The sequence below is a fragment of the Manduca sexta genome, chromosome 23, assembly GCF_014839805.1.
Source record: "Manduca sexta isolate Smith_Timp_Sample1 chromosome 23, JHU_Msex_v1.0, whole genome shotgun sequence".
In the NCBI taxonomy this organism is placed as follows: Eukaryota; Metazoa; Arthropoda; class Insecta; order Lepidoptera; family Sphingidae; genus Manduca; species Manduca sexta.
Window position 1 is genome coordinate 10,100,867 of NC_051137.1, and position 20,777 is coordinate 10,121,643.

Here is a 20,777-nt window from a genome sequence, read left to right on the forward strand (position 1 = left end):
CAGTAGTTTTATTTTTTCTTTCAATTGATCGAATTTTTTTTATGTTGAATAAATTACGAGTATTTTATAAAATTAACTTAAGAGAATATTATGTACAATTTAGAAAAAAATGCTGTTTTATACTACAAATGTATGTACATATTATGTATATTTATTATTTTAAAAAGTATAAAAAAAAAAATGCTTGACAGCTGACAGATAAAGTACCTATCTATCAAACTGTGGTCATAACCTCTAAATCCATTTGTCTTGCAAATTTGTGTGTGCTTTTGCAATAAATAAGTTATTTAAGTATCTCTTTGTGATAAAATATACATTTGCGTATTGTTGAAAGTCTAAACAAGATTTATGACATTAAAAATGGTGATAAAAGTAGTGTAAAAAACGTTTGCTCCATATTGTTGAAGTTTTCATCACATTCGCCACTACTAGTGACGCATGAAGTAAGTTGGAATAAGTTAGAAAAATGTCTATGTTTAAGTCTAATACATTTTACTTCTTTAGTGTATTTTTTTTAATATTCAATTGCAATTTATATGGTGGTATCGGAAAATATAACTAAGAGTTAAATGTTGCCCATGGCCGAATTGTGACCACGTGTGACGTTGAATTTTGATGCTCGCGGTTCAAATCCAATGCATGTGTACTTTTTTAAATTTAGTTTTTGATAATAGTTATTAGTTAATTATTATAAAATCCTTGAATGTGAATTATTGCACCCCATATTAATTATTATGCTTTTGTATAGTAATATATTATAGTCATGATTTTTAATGTTAATAATATGAAACAATAAAAGATAAAGTAACTACTATTGTGAAAATATACTATAAGACTCAGCTATTAAAACTTAAAATAATTAAGAAAGATAAAAAGTATTTTTTTTAAACATATGATACTTTCCTAACTTACTAATAACAGTTGTCTCCTGTAAAAATAGAGAATTCAAAAATGAGAATTTTATATCCATAATATGTTTCTGATAAGTATTAATTTCTATTAGTATTTTAAGAATTCTTAAAAACTGTATAAAAATAGAAAAAAAAATCCAAGTACCTTTGCAACAAAAATCTTGTTATTTTTAAATTATTGAATCTCTGTGTGCACATGTTATGTCTACGAAGCGGCGATAGCCTAGTTGGTTTTGAAACGGACTGCCGAGACGAATGTCCGCAGGTTCAAATCCCAAGGGCACACATCTCTGATTTTTCAAAAAAATTATGTGTGTATTCTTTGTGAATTATCGCCTGCTTTAACGGTGAAGGAAAACATCGTGAGGAAACCTGCATACCTAAGAAGTTCTCTATAGGAATTTCGAAGGCGTGTGAAGTCTACCAATCCCCACTAGGCCAGCGTGGTGGACTAAGAGGCCTAATCCCTCTCAGTAGTAGAGGAGGCCCGTGCTCAGCAGTGGGCAAGTATATAATACAGGGCTGATATTATTATTATTATTGACCACAGGTTTGCATAATTGTTTCATCTTCTCTGAATTTTGCCATTTCTCTAGGGTGCCAAGTTTGAATTCCGGGTTGGGCAAAGTTATATTGAGTTTTCTGTTCAGTATTAGCTTGGTGTATGGAATTTGTGCCTCATATGGTGACAGTCTCACCCTCAATTATATCAAGAGAAGGAGTACATATGGCAAAAACTGGGTACCCTGGTTGCAACTCTGCATACCTCTTTAGGGACAAGTCATAATGTCATGTGTGTTGTTTTGAATGACTTCCCAGGTTATACATAATTAATATTAATTAATATATTGTAAGTACTTATGTTTAATTACTGGAAATACATATGTAGTGGTGGCCTAAGGCATGTGGAGAATGGGGCAACCGGCCAGGGCTTCGCACTTGCAAAAGGGGTAAAGAATAAAAATTAACCTCCTTCGGTAAGAGAGGCCTCACAAATTTGTGCCACCCAGCCTCTATTGTTTATATTATAATATTATCATTTATCTTTATTTTAAAACTTCTTTTAGATTATTCTATCAGCAGCACCATTATTCATATGAAACAAGGTGGTAAATAAATGGATGCACAAAAAATTAAAAGTAATAAATACAATAAAAGAGTAATTAAATCAAAAACTAACAATGGCGATGCTGAAGTATTTGTATTACCCCCCGATCTACTGCAAAAGTTAGGTATTAATTTGGGGACTGTCAATTCAGATCAACAACTTCCTTTGGAAACATCTACTAAGAGAGGTGAGTAATAAACCAAAATTAGGTAAAAATATATTCTTTTTAAATAGATGTTAATAATTGTATTCATGAAACTAGAAAATATTGTTAATGTTACAGCATATATTATTTAATTATAAAAAGTTACTACAACATTAAAAAAAACAGGGCCTAAATGAAAGCATTTTTATAGTCCTTTGATGAGGCCTTATAAGTTATAAGGAATTTCCATGGGCTTATGACTAAATGTTGGTCTGGTTTTCTGCAGACTGTACACATACGACACATACGCGTGTCGTTAGTGCACATTTCGACACATTGTATGTAAAATTAATTAGACAGCTCTTGCCGAAATTTGTGCACCAGGTTTTTGTGGTCCATGGCTCGCATGCTTCGTGTGGTTCGTGTGACGTTCTATATGTCGTTGCTGGAATTCTGTCGGGAAACTAGGAGTGACAGACTAGTAAAGTTAAAAGCTTACTGAGTAGTGAGTATTGACCACCCTTCGTTAGAGTTTGGTTATAAAGTGAGAAGAGAAGTGGATAGCTAAGCAAGGAAGTCCTCACGGCAGGCCAAGGAAGTTTAGGAAAGTAGTTTTCGTTAACAGTTTTACACTTCGGTAATAAAAGTTGATAATAACATATAAATATCCTTGATTATCTAGGTTTCATGGATACAATCATTTCTGTGATCAGCCCGGTGTATGTGTGTTTTCTAGCATGATGGATTACCCTGGACGGTTGATAATAGGTAGAGAAGTTGTAAAAGATCCAGTACAAATCTTATTTGTAATACCATGTTGTTTCAACTGCGAATCTTTGTGATAGCTTTTTTGCACTTCAGCCTATTATTTAATTACACTTGCTTTTACTATTCATTTTCATAATTAATTTGTCGCATAGGTACACGATTAATCGTCGTCTTGAAAGATCATATACATATTATGTTGGTTTGTACCACCGTCTTACAGAAAACCGAGAAAGTGGCACATGTTTTACAGTGTTTATATGCGCTTAAATGAGATTGCTATAGGTGCAAATATGCTTCCTTCTACAAACACTACTCCATTACTGCAGGTCGATAAAGTGCTTGCATTTCTTTAGGTATTGAGGGTGTCGTCCATTTGCAGAAGTTATTATTTTACCATAAGCTGACACTTGCTCGCTTGCCGCTTTTATTATATAATAAAGTTTGTTAATAACAAGACGTTTTCTTCACGTTGATAATTATACGATCTCTCTAATACCTAGCTAATAGCTCTGGGATAGATAGGAATGCGATGGTTAAGCTAAACTTTCTGCCTAGCTCTTATAAGGACGAGCGTTGTGTTTAGTGTCTAATATATTTTATTGTCGACTAAAAACCATTCGATGGATTTTTTTTTCAAGAATGAAACACAGATAATTAGTAGATTTTATTAAAAGTAATGTACACCTATGCCACATGCTTTTTTGGCGGTTAATTTGTATTAGAAATTATCCTTGTGTAAAGACACCAACATCACAGCACGAACTCTATTAACGATTATAGTAGCTAACATTGTACCAAGACCGACGAAGAAATGTCTCATGTTATATAGAAATGTAATCATAAATTTGCAATTTGATAATTTGGTAATTTCAAAAGTAGCATGCATTTCCGACCGAGTTAATTAAAGATTGGAAAAAAATTTTTAGGTACCAGGGTTTTAAAAGAATATCTCTACTAACTTTTCACTTCAATGGTTAGGGATGTTTTTGTTCAGGATATAGGTAAAGAGCCCATCTAGTACATATTGGATGAATACGTTATAGGGAATAAATTGTTATAACTCTTGAGTTTTAACGTAGGTGTTTGTAACTTTTTTGTAATGTTTTCAGATTGTTTTGACCAAGACCAAATCAAAAATGCTCAGTCCATGTTTTCGAGTAGTACGGATCAAACAATATCGGAAACTGCAAGTTTATTAAAAGAGTCCATTCTTATAACTGGAAGTCCCACTTTAGTCACTACGGAGTGTAAAATTGCAGGAGAAATCGAAATATCTAATGGAGCTCTACAAGGAAATAATACATCTAAATTTGCCGCTAATAGCGCTTTAAATTTAGGAAAAGGTGAAATAAATGGAAAATTAATCCATAATTATAAATCCGATACATTACATAAAGCTGATATACGAGAATTAGATGCTATTATTTCCGATGATAAAATATGTACCAATACCGTTGTTGAAAAGATATCGTGCATAGGGCCTTCTTCTTTTAATAAAGCAGTTGCTGCTGTAGAAAATCATCTGGAAGAAGATAAAGACGAAAATAAAAATTATTATGAAATAACTGATGAAAACAAAAAGTTATTGAAGGATAGAATACGAAGCATGGTTATAAATAAGTACACAAACGTTCAAGAGATGGATGTTAAAGATAGTGTTATACACAAAACCTTAAACGACTGCATCGAAACTAGTAAACCATTAAAACCATTAAATTGTTCCGATGATTTATTGAACGAATCAAAAGTTAAATCTTTTAAGATACCTTCTCCTGATACAACATCAAAAATAAGTATTATATCAGAGGAAATAGTAGATTCTTCAAAATTGCGTGGCATTAAAAGTTTGAAAGCTCAGGGTGTTGTTGATTTAACTCCCATCACCATAAAATCGGTTGTTACTGTAAAAAAAACTGAAAATATCAAGAATGTTGAACGGAAATTACATACGATCAATACAGTCGGTGATACGCCTAACTTATCATTATCATTGACAAATGTAAAGAATAGCGAAGACCCTGAAAAATGTAATCTATATAACAACGTTCTTGATTCAGCTGTTATAAATCAAAAAAATATAGATAACTTTTCAACAGAAGAGTACATGCCCAATGTAGGGCAACCCAATTTTTCGGGTGACCAACAAAACATTTCAGAAAAAGTTGAGCATGAATCAGATGATTTGAATAGCTTAAAAAATAACGAGTGCAGTGAAGCTTTAGCAGTAAATAACAGACTTACAACAGATGTAGAACAACATGTATTTACGACCAAGTCAAAGTTATGTTTTCAAGGGGTAGAAAAACCAGGTGGAGAACAAGGAGAAAATGAAAGTAAACATTTATCTAAATTCGTGAAGACTTATCAGAAATGTAAAAGACTGACCAAACCTGTTAAAAATAATCCTATAAAAAGTACAAATCAAGCTCTATGTGTTGCATATGAGATAGATACTGAAGAAATAAATAGTAAAGTTTCTCAAGAACAGTGTATATATCCTGAATATTGTATCTGTGAAGACTTTGGTATACTAAATTTTTATGATGACATTAAGGAATATCAACATATGCATTTCTGGAAAAGAGATACTGCTTGTGTAAACGCAGAGTTAATTTTTAGCATCTATGACGATGAGTATTGCAATAAATTTGGAGATGTTGATTTCTCTAGTTCTTATATTGATACTGAAGAGAACAGTGATAATGTTTGTATCAATTTTTGCTGGAACGAATACGGTGACATGAAAAGCAAACTTGGTGATTGTGACGGTTTTTATGAACAAATAAATATTAGTTACAATTACGAACACACCAAGGAGCTCGGAAAGGAGAATTGTGGACAAAATGATAATGTGAGTAACTGTATTACATACTCAATTCATAATGCTGGTAACAAGTTTATCACTAAATAATAAAAATTAAATTATGTTAGATTTTACAATAGCGGAACTTCGCTAATAAACCTTAAATCACGAAATAATATTAAAGAATGCTTATTGGATAAATAATAACAAACCAATAACGTTACATATTCTTTATGTTTTTCTTAAAAAAAATATTCCCTCTTTCTACTTTGGCTGCGTAGAATTCCCTCAACTTCGGTTTTTTACGTCGGCGCGGTGTTAAAATAATAAGTGAACACCAATTATCAGGATCCTTAATTTTTAAATATCTAAAAAACTAGTACAGGCCATCAAACTGCAAAAGATCTAGTTGTTGTAGCATCTGTTAATTATTTTATGTTTTTGATAGCTGTCTAATTTTTTTCAACATACTTCGGCAAACGAGCAATTCGGCCATCTCTTAGTAATTCCTACCCATACACACCTACAATATCAAAAGAATAGAGATTCCCGAAGATAGAGGTTCATCTAAAATTGTTACATGCTTTTCTGTACTTCCTTGTAACAAGGGAATAGAGCACAGCTCAAAAGATACGATTTACCAGTCTCTCGTCAGATAAGCCTTCCAACAGAAATAGGGCATTGTATTTTTTATAGTCACCTGATTTCTACCGCCAATGAATTATGAAACGCCCATAAATGCGCTGCTGGTTTGAAAGAATAAAAATAAAGATTAGCTATGTAAGGGTGTTGTTTAGGATTCCGGAATTCCCACTCAACATAGGTAACGCAGCAACAATCTTGTCGGTTTGTGGTGAGACGACCTACACGTCGGTTTTCTGTGAGACAGTGATATTGCCCGACGGTTTTGTGTTATGTAAGGAGAAAGTGTAGCTTTAATCTCACATTTGATCTTACTTCTTACTAATACAATAAATGCAAAAGTTTGAAAATATTGTTTGGCACAAGTAAACGCAGAAACAACTGAACAGATTTGAATGAAATTTTGCAAACGAATCGACCATTTCCTGGATTAACACATAGTCTACTTTTATTCTAGTAACTTGCTCCCACGGAAATAATGTAATTTCTTAAATATACGGCAGAAAAGACATTTCACGCGGGCGAAGTGCGAGCAACACCTTGTGATAATTATAATTTTTATATAAAAAATCATATCCGAAAATTACGTCAAATTTTGCCTTGTCGTGGGGTTGCATATTTTTTTACCTATTCTCGAGTTCAGGAATTTAAAATGTTTCAGGAGCGCAAACAGTCACCCTCTACTGAAATACTTGCTAGTAATAGTGACAATAAATCATTAAAACAGAAAGAATCGGTAAGTCCTATACGAGGTTTTGCTTTATCATAAAATCTTGAAAAATTGAAATCGTATCGTCTCGTTTATTTGTATTTCAAGTACTATTAACCTGTATCGAAATCCATGCCATTTTCATGTTCTTTATACCCTGAACTGTGTTTAACTGCTCATTTAGCCTTAGAATGACACAAATTACAAAACTAGGGGTATTCGTAAAATATCGTAGTGACTTTTAAATTATATTTTGAGTTTGTTTAAAATAGTGTTAGGTGTTAGGGTTCTGGATAAACAATTAGACAACACCGATTCTATTCTAGAAACAAAACGCTTTTATTAGCACTGAAACACAAATAAAAATAAACACAAACACTGCGGCACGTAAATTAAACACCACGACACTAAAATATTTAAAAAACATAATTACAATCACACACAATTCATAGTGTTCGCTTCGGTATCGATCGTAGTTTGCCTTTCGCTCTTGATCGCGTTGCAAATAAAACTGGCTGGCGCCTGATCTAGGGATGTCCTTAAAACATTCTCAAAAGATCGGAAATGGTCGGAAACTCTCTCGTTAATCAAGTTCCATTATCGAGTTTTCACGACATTCTGGAAACATTGAGATCTTTGAGAACGTTCCATTGTCGAACCTTTCACATTCACATAGACGCTTTTATCGGCGATTGCCAATGACTGTATCAATAGTGTATCCATAAAGCACATTGTAGAAAAACATATTTTATGCACCTAATGTAATTTTATATTATATTGTTAAACCATTTTACCTTTATTACAATTCGCAGGACATGTTAGATAGCTTTGAGGTTTCTGGAGATATAATGAATGACGACAATATGGGTTTATTAAAAAGTATAACAGATTATAAGCTATTGTTAACAAATTCGGATGGCCCTAAAACGGAGGAATCTGCTAAAGAACTGTTATCTAAAAATAATAAAGATAGCTCCAGTGATCATCAATATGTCAGCGTAACTAAAGAAATAGAAACACCAACGCCAAAGAGACGAAGAGGCAGACCGAGGAAACAAGTTGTCGAACCAATATCTGATACATGTGAATCTAGAGAAGATAAAGGTATGAAGTATGAACGTCGATAAAAATATTTTTTTATTGCAAATAATAGTCGGTGAACCGTTGTATGACCGCAGCTTTAGCTGTATAGAATATTTGCGGTTGATATAGGAAGAACTTTATTTTAGCTTGCAAATCTATATTTCATTAGATATTGTATCCTAAAATTTCTAGCAATACTGGCTACAATGCCTTAAAAACCCCTATATTAGAAGGTTTAATGTACAAATAGATAATATGAGCACCTGCCCAAATTGTTTTTGTAAATGACACTCCCTAGTTCTGTAGCGGTAAACTTATCAACATTTATTTTCTAGCCAATAAAAAAGAAATAAATGAGGACATTGTTGATAGAACTCCCGTAGATGATAATAAAACCTGTGTAGAATCTTCGCCAAGGAGCAAGAGGGATAGGAAGAGAGATTCTGTTACGGCGTCGGATACTGAACTCTCAAAGAGAGCTTCAAGTCTACGTACTCAAAAGGTAAGCATTATGACCAATCCATGTCAGAACCAAAACACGACGTATAAATTTACATGTTATACGAGATTATTGCCAAACCTCATTAGGTCGACGTGATGAAATTAGAGCTAAATCCTCTTAGTAGTATAAGTCTGTGTCCCACAGCAGGATAGTATGAAATGTACGGCTAAAATGATTATTTATGTTATGATATATTTCCCGTGATATTATAGTATTCGTGCGGAGGTTTTTTTATTATTATTAAAACCACTATGTAGGTAGATTACATAGCGGACATAAGATTATTTACGACTTTAATGGTATGATGGAAGGACTCGTGAAAAAATGTCAGTCTTACACACAAACAATGTATTTTCAGGGTGATTTATTATGTATTAGTTATAAAATGGGCTTTATTAAACATTACAGGACGCTGTAGACAATTCTGAACTTGACGCTGAAGATGTGATTAAAAATAATACAGGATTAAAAAGAAAAAGAAGTAGTCACGATCCGATTACAACAAGTATCGATGATTCTTTAAATACGGAAAGTCCTAAGGAATTGGTTCCTGTAAATAGTAATAAAGAAATCTCCAGTGACTCACTCGTTGGCAACATAGCTAAAGATGTGGATACACCGCCACCAAAACGAAAAAGGGGAAGACCAAGGAAATATTTCCCACTTGTACCCGACCCATGTAAGTATCGAAATCTTTGAGGACTAAAGTAACAGTAGTATTTTCAAACCAAAAGACAAATTTGGCGCACAGGCAGATAAGACTCGGACTGACATTTGACGTATAGGTTATGTTTTATGTTGAAAAAGTTCACAGCGATATATTTGTTTCTAAATTCTAATTTTAAGATTGCGAAGCTGGTAGCAAAAACTAGTGTACAATAAAAATCAATTAACTAGCAACAAAAATTTGTCAATACATACACACATCCTTTGCAGCTAATAAAGACGAAAATAAACTAGTTGATGAAACGGCGACCACGACCGGTACTCCAGCTAAAGACCAAAACATAACCATTGAAGCGACACAAACAAGCAGAAAACGCAATGGAAGTACAAATGTAACTGCAGAATTATCAGAAAACCAATGCAATGAAGATTCAGTGAGAACACCTAGAGAGTGCACTAAGCGTGTGAATAGATATACAAGTTCACATTCTACGACGGCAAGTAACGAAGACGATATCACACAAGACATTTCCGATGGTGACGATAATGATGTACAGTGCGGAGTTTGTGATGAAGCTGTTAAATCGTCAACATGGATTCGTCACATAGCCAAAGAACACGATTATTTAGCTTGGAGGAAAGGTTCATCACCTTTGGTGAGTAGATTTATAAATGTTAATATACAGAAATATAACGCTATAATGTGTATGTATGAGTTTTTTTTTAATTATTTCAGGACTTAGATGACGAATTAGAAGTAAAAAATCATTTGCAAAATATTTTGAAAGATACGCAGGTGCTGATTTGTTACAAATGTGGATTAAGAAGGAAATACATTACGTCATATCTCAAACACACAAAAATATGTGATTCGGTTAGTATATCATTTATAAGTAGAATCTTGATAACAAGACACAAATTTACTTTAGATATAGACCGGTTTTCAGGATTACGCTAATGTGAGCACGGCCAGTCAGTTCAGTCAAGTTACTGATCCAGACGCGTCTTTGGAGATTAGTGAACTGAATGTCAGTTTAAAGAACAGTCAGGAGGAGGTTCGGTGCGGAGTGTGCAGTAAAGATATGCAAGGAACTGACTGGATACCTCATATACAAAGGGAACACAATTACCTGGCTTGGGTAGAGGGACAAACTCCCTTGGTATGTTTTAAATTACATGCACTAATTATGATCACTACATTTATATTATCAGTGGATAAAGGAACGTGTGAATGTAAATTAATGGAAAATTTACAGGATGTGAATGATTCAGCGGAAGTACAAAAATACTTAATGGCTTTGGCTAAAAAACTTGGAGGATTAACTTGTTACAAATGCCGACTCGTTCGGAAGTATGCGAATATTTATTTACAACACGTTAAATCTTGTGACGCGTTGGAAGTGGCGTCACCGGTTGATACAACTCCGCTTATTCCTTGCAGTGGTAAAATTCCATTTTATAAATTAATGTCTAATTATTGATATTCGTCAGATAAAAGTTCAACAAATAAATTGTAATCTGACCTGACTGAATATAAACAATCACCTATCTTAACCATACAAATGTAATTTTACATTTGTTTGCTTTGTCTTCTATTTATTTATCTGATGATTGAAAAGTCTACCGTAAATTAAATGTGGAATATTTCCAAATATAACATTAATGTTATATATTAATATTAATGTTATTGTTATCTCTGTTTCAGGCGGTAATGTGCGATGTGGCGTTTGTTTAGAAGAAGTTTTGTCTGAGGATTGGAAACAACACGCAATGAAAAAACATTACAATGTCGCCTGGATTGCGGGCGAAACCCCTATAGTAAGTTTTATCGTTTCAATATTATTTATAAATTTATTTTGCACTTTACAATATAGAAAAGTTTACAGGCGAACTAAATGCCGTAGGGATTCTCTATAAGTCAATTCTTACCTTATACATAGCGGCCAATACTAAATCACTGCTTATTCTAAATTTAATTTATTGCTAATTATTTAATCAATCAATATATCCTCTGTAAAATGTCAAGCAAACATATCGACGGTTGTGAGGCCAATAAATTGTAACATGTAAAGCTTGACTTGGTTAAATAAATAAAAATCAGACTATGTTCAAAAACGCGGAAAAATGCGTTAATTATAAATATGTCTATATCTTAATATTTCAGACAAAAATCGTTTTTTCGATCTATTGCAAAAATGGACCAATCAGAAGAATGATTTTTTTGACATGATTACATTTTACTAATTTTTATTAATTTACTAATGGGATCGGATCGAAGATTAAGATTAGGATTTGGATTGCTTATTTGAAACGGCCGAAAGTGAATTAGCCTATGAACCGAAACGCCGGTGATTGCGATCGATTATTGAAATAGATCGTGAATAAATAAGTATTGTATTTGTATGTGATTCTTTTATACCAGTTTCAAATAATCTGCATATTGTTTTAAGGACGTGAAGAACTTTTATGTAGTTGAAAGTTACCTGAAGGAGTACAAGAATAAACATAACAATAAGTTGGCGTGTAGGGCTTGCGGCGTCACTAAAGTGTCCTTCTGTGGATTTTATGCACATATCATACAATGCGGCAAGTCAGAGGAGGTAAGGTTAATAAATAATATAAGTATGAAGTTTGTTCTTCTATATTAAAGACCGTTAATTTATTGGGAAAATTGAGAACTTCAGTATTTTATATAATACAGGGTTTGTCTTGTGAGTAACATTCTAAATAATTTATATCCATCGAACGGCAATGTCATTTAAATTTTTTAATTACGAAATATGCGTCTGTGATATATTTAATAGTTATTAGGAAATTGTTAACGTTAATTTAAAAGCATATTTTGTTCAATACAGGAATCTGACAAATATAAAGAGTTTTGTGATATTTGCAACAAAAAGTACTTATGTATATATAAAAGTCAGCACATGACGATGCACAGGGAAAAAGAATACGCTAGAGAGAGAAAGTTAAAGTTAGCAGAACTGAAGAAACAAACGGAGCCAAGTGAGGACACATCGGGGGAAACACCGGGCCGACGGAGAGCCGCTGAGAAGTATTTAAATAATTAACAATACATGTATTAAATTATTATTCTTCGCAACCTATTATATTTGCGTCTTTTTTATTTCAGGGCCAAAATTGTTATCGCAAAATATAAAGATGAGGTGTGTATTAAAATAAATTAAGCAATTTCCATTGTACAATAATTTATTTGAGAATGATTATAAATTATAATATAATTATGGTTCAGTTAAAAATTACTATATTCCGTTATAATGAGTGTTTTCTTTATAATTTTCAGTTCAAATCAAATACTAAAAAAGGGGATACAGATTTCACAAATGGATATTCGAGTGATTCAGATGTGTCGGTTAAACTGGAACAGTATACCGACGACGAGTCCGAAGACACCGACGAGAATTCCAACATATCTGAGGAGGAACAACAAGACATAGAAAGGAAAAAGAAACGTGTCGCGGAGTCAAGTAAATTTCACTTTTATTATAATTATTATTCGTGTTATTTTTCAGCGACTCCGTCTGATTGAAGTTTGAATGTTTGCAATTTTTTTTTGAAAGTGGCTTATTTGTCAATACCGTATTACCATGTTTATTATATTATTTCAATGTATATAATATGTATATTTTATCTTGTTACAGGTGCCCCCACTATTACGCGAATACCCTTCCCTATAAAGAATGTAAAGGCATATATTCACGAAAGCTTTGAAGATTTGTAAGTACCTTTTTTAAACTTTGTCATCATGCAATTACCCCCGAAGGGGTATGCAGAGGCGCAACCAGGACACCCACTTTTCGTCGAATGTGTTCCGTCCCATGATGTGATAGTGGGCGAGCCGATCGCCATATCGGGCTCAAATTCCAGACTTCGGGCTTACACTGAGCAGAAAACCCTAAATATCACTTTTCATGACCCGGGAATTGAACCTAGGACCTCAGAGTGCTGTCGTACTGTGCATGCCTTACAACTACGCCACCGAAGCAGTTTAAACTGTGTATGCTACCTTAAAAGTCTACCGATACGCATAGCTCGTGTCGAGGACTCCAATCGTAACATTTGTATAAATATTCAATGTATAGTATTCTTTTTCGATTTTCAGTTGTAACAATCATTTAACTAAGGAAAGATTGTTTCCTGATTGGGTCCGTTGTAACTATCAAATACTTAGTGATGATGATGTGAATAAATATATGCCAATTATGGAGGAATCTTGTAAAGTTAATGTGGCACAAGAAGGCTGGACATCATATAAGCGTTTCGAGGCTAAAAAAAAACAAGGTATGTTTTGGACTTTAAATGTGTTCGATTTTGTAATTTCGCAAAAATGTGTATGTGTTATTTGGAAGTTAACATGTTTTTTCGGGCCAAAAGCCTCACTCAATCCTTTCATGATCTCAAAGAGTCTTTTGATCCCTATAAGCAACAGGATCGTTAAGCATCAACATAAGTTTTTCCATTAATTGCAATTTTCCTGCTGACTGTATTTTTTTTTCAAAACCTGTGAATGTAAATTTTAATATCTTTAAAAATTATGGATAGTCTCCTAAGATTTTTTTTTGACTTTTTTGACTTGAAATGTGTGTTTTTTCAGATTGCATATCATTGTTTGTCGGTGCGAGCATACAGTGCCTGGCTTGGGTTCCAGCTCACTTAGAGGACAACACTGGCGACACCGGAAACTTTTTGTCCGTGGCGTGCCATTCCGGTACGGACAGTCCTCGGTTCAACTGTGACGAAGCACCGGAACATTCGAACTTATTGCAAATTTGGAATTTCGGTGATTTGCAAAAGTAAGTAGTTAATAAAAATATATGAATAGATTTTTTCTAAGAAGCATACATATTTATAATTTATTAATATTTGTTATTATTTATCTCAGTAGTACAGTATCCTTTTTACTTTTATTAATTATTTCTTTATGTTGGATTATTTATATTTTATATTTTTTGTCTACACCCCTGCTTCCATCTTTCTTTATACAATAATATCTATTAAAAAAAACCGCATCAAAATCCGTTGCGTATTTTTAAAGATTTAAGCATACATAGATAGGGACAGAGAAAGCGACTTTGTTTTATAATAGGTAGTGAAGTGTTTTCATCCATTCGTATTTTTCATAACCTGAAAAATGAAAAAGTTGTTAAACTAACAATAACAGGAAGTTAATCAAAGAGTAAAGAGAAATCAGAAAGGTTTAGATTTACAAGGTTTGTTATTAATACAGGGTGTATAAATTTTAAACTTAAGTAAAAACGAAACAAGATAATATCGTGATCACATAAAGCTAATAAAACCATTTGTGTGTTATTTTCAGTTCGATGCCAACATTGGCGCTCGCCCTCGCTCACGACTACGGAACAATTTGGGCGATGGACTGGTGTCCGTCGGGCGCGCGGGATCTTATCAAAGATGAAAACAATGCTCATTCACAAAAAAGACTTGGATTATTAGCAATAGCCTGTTCAAATGGTACAGCATATATTTTCTCCGTACCTTTTCCTTCGACAATAGTCAAGGAGTAAGTTGGTTAAGTAATATTGTTTATTTATTCATTGTAGATACCATATATTCACTATTTTTTATATAATTATTTTCCGTTTTCCAGTAATCGATTATTTTACAAAATAAAACCAGTAGCGGAACTTAGATTATCGTCGATTGTTGGAACAGAAAAAAAGTATCAAGCGACTTCGTTGCGGTGGTCGTTGGTAAGTACGATAATTTAAACGAGCTATGTAATTATTAGAGCATTAAAACTATCAGTGGTTCCTGATCGACTATAAATGATATATAAACACATGACTATAGAGATATGTGACTTGAAAAGGATTTTTTATTTTATAACTCTTTATTGAACACATGTACATATATAAGAAAACTCGTATATAAGAAAACATAGTACGCACTTAAATAAAGTATAATTTGCAGTCTTGTCATTCGAGGCGAAATGATCACTTGGTTATTTATTTGCTCAATTTTTTTTTATGATTTCGGGTAAATACGTGTATTGGTCTTAACTAATAACGACAGAGTTGCAGCATATAAATATTAAGAAAATAGATGCTTATTAAACTTTATATACAGTAGATGTATACAGGTGGACTTAATGCCTGAGGCATTCTCTAACGGTCAACCTTTGTTACCGTGTGCTATGCTGTTTGAAGGAAAATTGCTTTTGCTATTTACTAAGCCAGGCACTTCGTATTGAACATCAATAACATCGTTGAATTACTGTTAGGATTCTTTTTGATCCTCGCTGCCAATAAGTCGCTATAGTAATTCAGGGACGTTTATAGCGGGAATGAGTTTTCAAGCTGCGAGCAACACATAGTTATTAATAATGTGTAACGTACTCGATACATTAATTATCGAGTTATTTGATGCATTTTATGTCTAAGATGTTATGTTTTTTGAGATACGAGGTTGAGTAATTGATGCAATGATATTATAATGTTAAATGATATTGAACGTAAAGTGTATTTATTACAGCAAAAAGGACACAACATCATTATGGTGGGATATTCGGAGGGCACGGTGGCGTATTACGATTTGAGTAATGAATCACCGTTTTTAGTGACGAATGAAAACGGTATCACAGTTATAAATCCATTTTACGACGAACGAAGCCATAACTCTTGCGTGACAGGTACGAAACGAAAGTTACAGTTAATACATTGTAATCAGAGGTAGCGTTTCGGTTTTAATATTAAAATTTAACTATAATATTACATAATGTAACTTAAGGTTATAGCTTAAGGTCCATTTTTCATACATTTTTTTCACCTTTAATCTGGGTAACTAAACAAGTATTGACAAGTAAAGAATTTAAATTCACTACGACGAAAATTTAATACGACGAAATTTTAAAGGCCGAAATATCCATGCATATTAATTATTTTTACGTTTTTCTTTCAACTGCGAGAACTAATCACTAACTAGACGTGAATTTAAATTCTTTAACTTGTCAATACTTGTTTAGTTACCCAGATTAAAAGTGAAACAAAATGTATGAAAAATGGACCTTAAGCTATAACCTTAAATGAATTTATCAATGGCTGATATGTATGAATATTCACTGGTGACTGGTTGTCTGATTTTTTTTAAATGTGAGGTAATACAAGATTACTTATACGGTGAGTATACTGACTAAACAGATGATGCAAGTAACAAATAGGGTTAAACTGACAATCATTTTTTGTTAATTTAATTTTAATCTTTTTTTTTGTATTGACGTAGTCTTATACTGCGGAAGGCTTTGTTTTGGACTTAGGCCATGATTTCATCTACAGGCGTTGATTTATATGCGGGCGGTGACACATATTGGCGCGGCGGCGTGGCGTCGAGCGCGTCGCCGAGCGGAGCTCGCGTGGTCACGGGTGCGCCGGCGCGCGGCTCCGCACTGCTCTCCGCGCTTGCCTGCGCAGGCGCATACTTTTTACCCCATTGGCCTTCTGCTGTCCTCACCGCCGTTAACTCCAAAGGTAACTATTACAACAAAAGCATTGGCCTGGTTGAAATTGTATCAATTTCTTCAAAATCATACGACGCATTTGCATCAGTAAAATGAAGGTCGTGTGACTATCGACCAATTGAAGGTCATGATGAAATTTTGTCTATGAAATTTTCTAGCCAAGCTATCCTATAGTGGGTCATAAATGATAATAGTCAAGATATGGTTGTCGTTCTGTAGTGAATCAGACAGTGAACGAGGTGGAGTGGCAGAGCGCGGGCGGGTCGCGCGGCGGCTGGCGCAGCGGGCGGCGCGTGGGCGGCGTGCGCGCGCGCGCGGCGTGCGCGCGGTGCGGCGCGCTGGGCGCGGCGGCCGACCCGCTGCTCTGCGTGCTGCGCGCGCATCCCGCGCTGCAACACATCACCAAGCACGTCAGTACTGCGCACTACTCTTGCATACTCTTACATAAACACATACATTACTAATATATTTTTTTCGCCCTATCCATAAGTATAATACACTCATTAAAAACTTGCTAGTTAGTGTATATAAATAATTGTAATTGAATTGAATACCAAAATAATTATAATAATTTGTCCCTTTGTTAAGGTTGCTGCGATTATAGAAATGGCGCCGCTTGCGCAGAAGAGAAAACAAACTAATGATGAACTGGCAATGAAATTAGAGCCTCTCACGTACGAAGATGCCGTGCAGAAATACGGCATAGAGTTTGAACTGATGCCGAGAAAAGATAAGGTATTTGTCAAGTATCGTAATTACTAATAGGTACCCGTAAGATGTAGCTCCCAAAAAGTATTTTATTTTTATCGTAATACATTCTACAATATTAAATATACTATAAATTTTGTTTGTAACATTATTTCGACTAATAGGAAGGTTATCATTTACTATTGTTTTGTATTAACAATTCACAGGCTTACCAGCAGAAGGTATTGTCTACTCCCATGCTGCATTACCCAGAACGTTTCCCTCTGGCGGAAATTACTTCAATGTCATTTTGTACCGCCGTCGCACACCACAACACTCTGGCAGTCGCCACTCACGCTGGCATTATATTCCTTATAAACGTATAGGCTGATATATAATATAGGATCGGTGGGGTAAGTTCGGATCGAAGGGTAAGACCGATGTTCAAAATGGGAGCTGAAGTAACTAAAACTAATTCAGTGGCAAAAAGCTGTTACATTAATGGCACTTAAGACGGTTGTCTGTGTTAAGAAATGTTATTGTACTTAGCAGCAATTTGAATCAACGGTCATACCTCGTAATCCGACTTTACCCCCACCGAACTCTTTTACAGTGATTTTGAACGTACTTCATGTCAATATTAGTGTGTATTAGCATTTAATGAGTAAGTTATATTATTTGAGGCAAGATCATAGATCGTTCGTACTATTTACTGCCATTTTCAATAAAGGACCCCGACCGCCCTTCTCGAAAATGGTCCAATTAGAGCAAAGTTTCCTTGACGTGCTTACAAAATGTGAATTATTTGGATTGGTTTATTCTCAGGATCAGATCAAGCATTAATATTGGGATTATTTATTGAAAACGGCCGTAAAGTAATAATTGGCTATCTCCAGATCGATCTCGAAAATAAGCTAATGAAAATAGGTTGTATTTGAACGTGTGGGTTAAAGTTTGTTCTGATTGGTTTGTTTCCGAAGTCGATCTGGAAATATACTTGATAAAAAAAATAAGTTATTTTGGCTGTTTGTAATCTTACATCGATTTTGTCTACGGATATTTTATGTCATTGATTTTATATAAACTACGTGCTCTGAGCATAAGATATTTAAAAAAGTATGTCTATATAAACTTTATATAAAGTTTTAATAATCCGTACACGAAGTTCATTTGCGTTATATTATTATAGTAATAGAATTGTTGTACATAAATTTAAGCTTTATAATAAAGTACATAGGATACGTGTGATTAATCGAGAAACGTTTAGCACACGAAATTAAATAATGACTCCAATCTGTAGGTATATCCTGAAAACAAATTTAATCGATTACCGCAATCGATTAGACGATCTCAAAGATCGTTAAATTATTTCGGTCTTTTAAGGGGATAAGTGGCCGTCAATAATGAACATCATATAATTGTTTGATAATACATACAGCGCACTCATAACATTGATGGAATCTCCAGAAAAGTTATCGAATACTATACCATTGCCGTAATATTTGGTACCACGTTAATCGGCAAAAGAAGACCCGTTAACAATTTGGCGAGTTATTGACTCATAGCCCACCGATGCAAAAAAGTTTCGGAAAACTTCTTGTATATTGTTTAGATTATATGCCGCATTTATATTAAAACGCAAATTATACTACTGACGGCATAGTTGCTATGCGAATAATAATAATATAGCTATTGTGACCTTGTATTTGTAGTTCGTTGCTTGATATTTTTATGTGATTGCTCATGATTAGGTTTCCCAAAGCTGTATATGGTAATAAGTGGGCGAGTTACTTTAGACGCATCATTAACAAAAGCTCGATATACGAAATCGAAACATCATTGACTCATTCGCTAATGTGAAATCTCGGCAAATGCTTACGTTGAAGTTTGGAATAAAGGTCCCATATAAGGTAAAGGCGCCCGTTAAGAATAGATTTTATGAAAATCTATCTAGACTGGAGTGAGATTTAACATAGAAACAGCAATAATTTTTAACAACATTTTGGCTATAGTAGACTCAACATTTTTTTTTGACAAGTTTAGGTGAGCATGATAGGAGGTCCAATACGCTATGTAATTCTGAATCTTAAGGGTTAACGTAAAAGCATATTTGATTAAATTATTGCATAAAATAGTTTTTTTTTATAGGTTTGTCTTAGGAAAATGGTCTTAAATCGTTGAATGTTTAGAAATTGTATTAAAGTTTTGTATAGAGATGTAAAGAATAATGTGAGAATGGCAATATTAAATGTAAAAAACTCGACTATGTAAAATTATAATCAAATTTATGATTTCAGACAGGAATATTTTCGTAGTGATATATAAATTTCAACTTATTTTAGTTCTTAAATATATTTTGAAGTGTACATTTCTATAATATCCGCTTAACCTGTTATTTTAAATTAACTGAGCATTCGCAAAAATAATTCATAAAAAAGCGGCGATAGCCTAGTTGGTTGTGGAATGGACTGACAAGACGAATGTCCGCAAGTTCGAAACCCAAAGGGCGCACACCTCTGACTTTTCTAAAATTATGTGTGTATTCTTTCTGAAGTATCGCTTGCTTTAACGGTGAAGGAAAACATCGTGAGGAAACCTGCATACCTGAGAAGCTCTCTATAGGGATTTCGAGGGTATGTGAAGTCTAAGTCGTGGTGGCTAAGGCTTAATCCCTCTCAGTAGTGAGACCCGTACCCAGCAGTGGGTCAGTATACAGGGCTGATATTATTATATTATATTATTCGGAAATATTTTTTTGAAACTTCCTAATATAGACCTAACCTGTGTGATGTGATCTCTTGAAATTGAATTACATTTTAATTACCAAAATACTTTAACTAGTGCGTTCAGAAATAACAAATAATCAGTTATATTCGTACATTTCTAAAATCAGAACCCGCTTTTATCTTCGCATAAAATATTTCTTAAATAATACCCAAATACCGTATTTCGTACAAAAAGCTTCTCTATATTAGTGGAGTAGCAAAGCCCGAAGAAAAATGAGAACAATAAGGCAAGTCCGCACTGTTAAGAATAAGTGCAAAAAAATCAATGTATTTTTCATGACTGGGAATTATATCCACTTGTGACACAAATTTTATACCGAAAAATTTAGTTAAATGTTATCTCAATATTTTTGACCGAGCTGATGTAGTCAGAAGCGTGACGGCTATTGTTTTTAGGGAAAATAGATAATTGTGTAACGAACTTAACTTCATGGCCATCTAAAAATATATTGCGATAGCTATGTTTAATTAT

At 33.8% G+C, this 20,777-nt stretch overlaps 1 protein-coding gene across 3 annotated transcripts; it reads left to right on the forward strand.

The window, feature by feature from the left end:
- Nucleotides 1-198: 198 nt before the first annotated feature.
- LOC115441048 lies at nucleotides 199-19,259 on the forward strand. 3 transcript variants are annotated; one of them, XM_037441786.1, is made up of 26 exons: nucleotides 199-443; nucleotides 1,979-2,206; nucleotides 4,042-5,783; nucleotides 7,039-7,113; nucleotides 7,899-8,190; nucleotides 8,505-8,671; nucleotides 9,080-9,350; nucleotides 9,608-9,993; nucleotides 10,074-10,211; nucleotides 10,273-10,497; nucleotides 10,594-10,780; nucleotides 11,043-11,155; nucleotides 11,788-11,937; nucleotides 12,193-12,392; nucleotides 12,471-12,504; nucleotides 12,642-12,825; nucleotides 13,000-13,075; nucleotides 13,461-13,639; nucleotides 13,953-14,151; nucleotides 14,676-14,879; nucleotides 14,967-15,069; nucleotides 15,851-16,007; nucleotides 16,651-16,842; nucleotides 17,052-17,242; nucleotides 17,421-17,567; nucleotides 17,747-19,259. In XM_037441786.1, the coding sequence occupies exons 2-26, from the start codon at nucleotides 2,029-2,031 to the stop codon at nucleotides 17,903-17,905; spliced, it is 5,949 nt and encodes a 1,982-aa protein (XP_037297683.1). In that variant the 5' UTR covers nucleotides 199-443; nucleotides 1,979-2,028; the 3' UTR covers nucleotides 17,906-19,259. The 3 variants fall into 3 exon arrangements, with proteins under 3 accessions (XP_037297683.1, XP_037297684.1, XP_037297685.1); XM_037441787.1 differs by having other exon boundaries at nucleotides 10,285-10,497; XM_037441788.1 differs by lacking the exon at nucleotides 7,039-7,113.
- Nucleotides 19,260-20,777: the final 1,518 nt, after the last annotated feature.

Coding starts and splice junctions, on each gene's coding strand:
- LOC115441048 (XM_037441786.1), top strand. CDS start 2,029: ATGGATGCACAAAAAATTAAAAGTAATAAATACAATAAAAGAGTAATT. Junction 5,784..7,038: donor ATTGTGGACAAAATGATAAT/GTGAGTAACTGT, acceptor AAAATGTTTCAG/GAGCGCAAACAGTCACCCTC. Junction 11,938..12,192: donor AATGCGGCAAGTCAGAGGAG/GTAAGGTTAATA, acceptor TGTTCAATACAG/GAATCTGACAAATATAAAGA.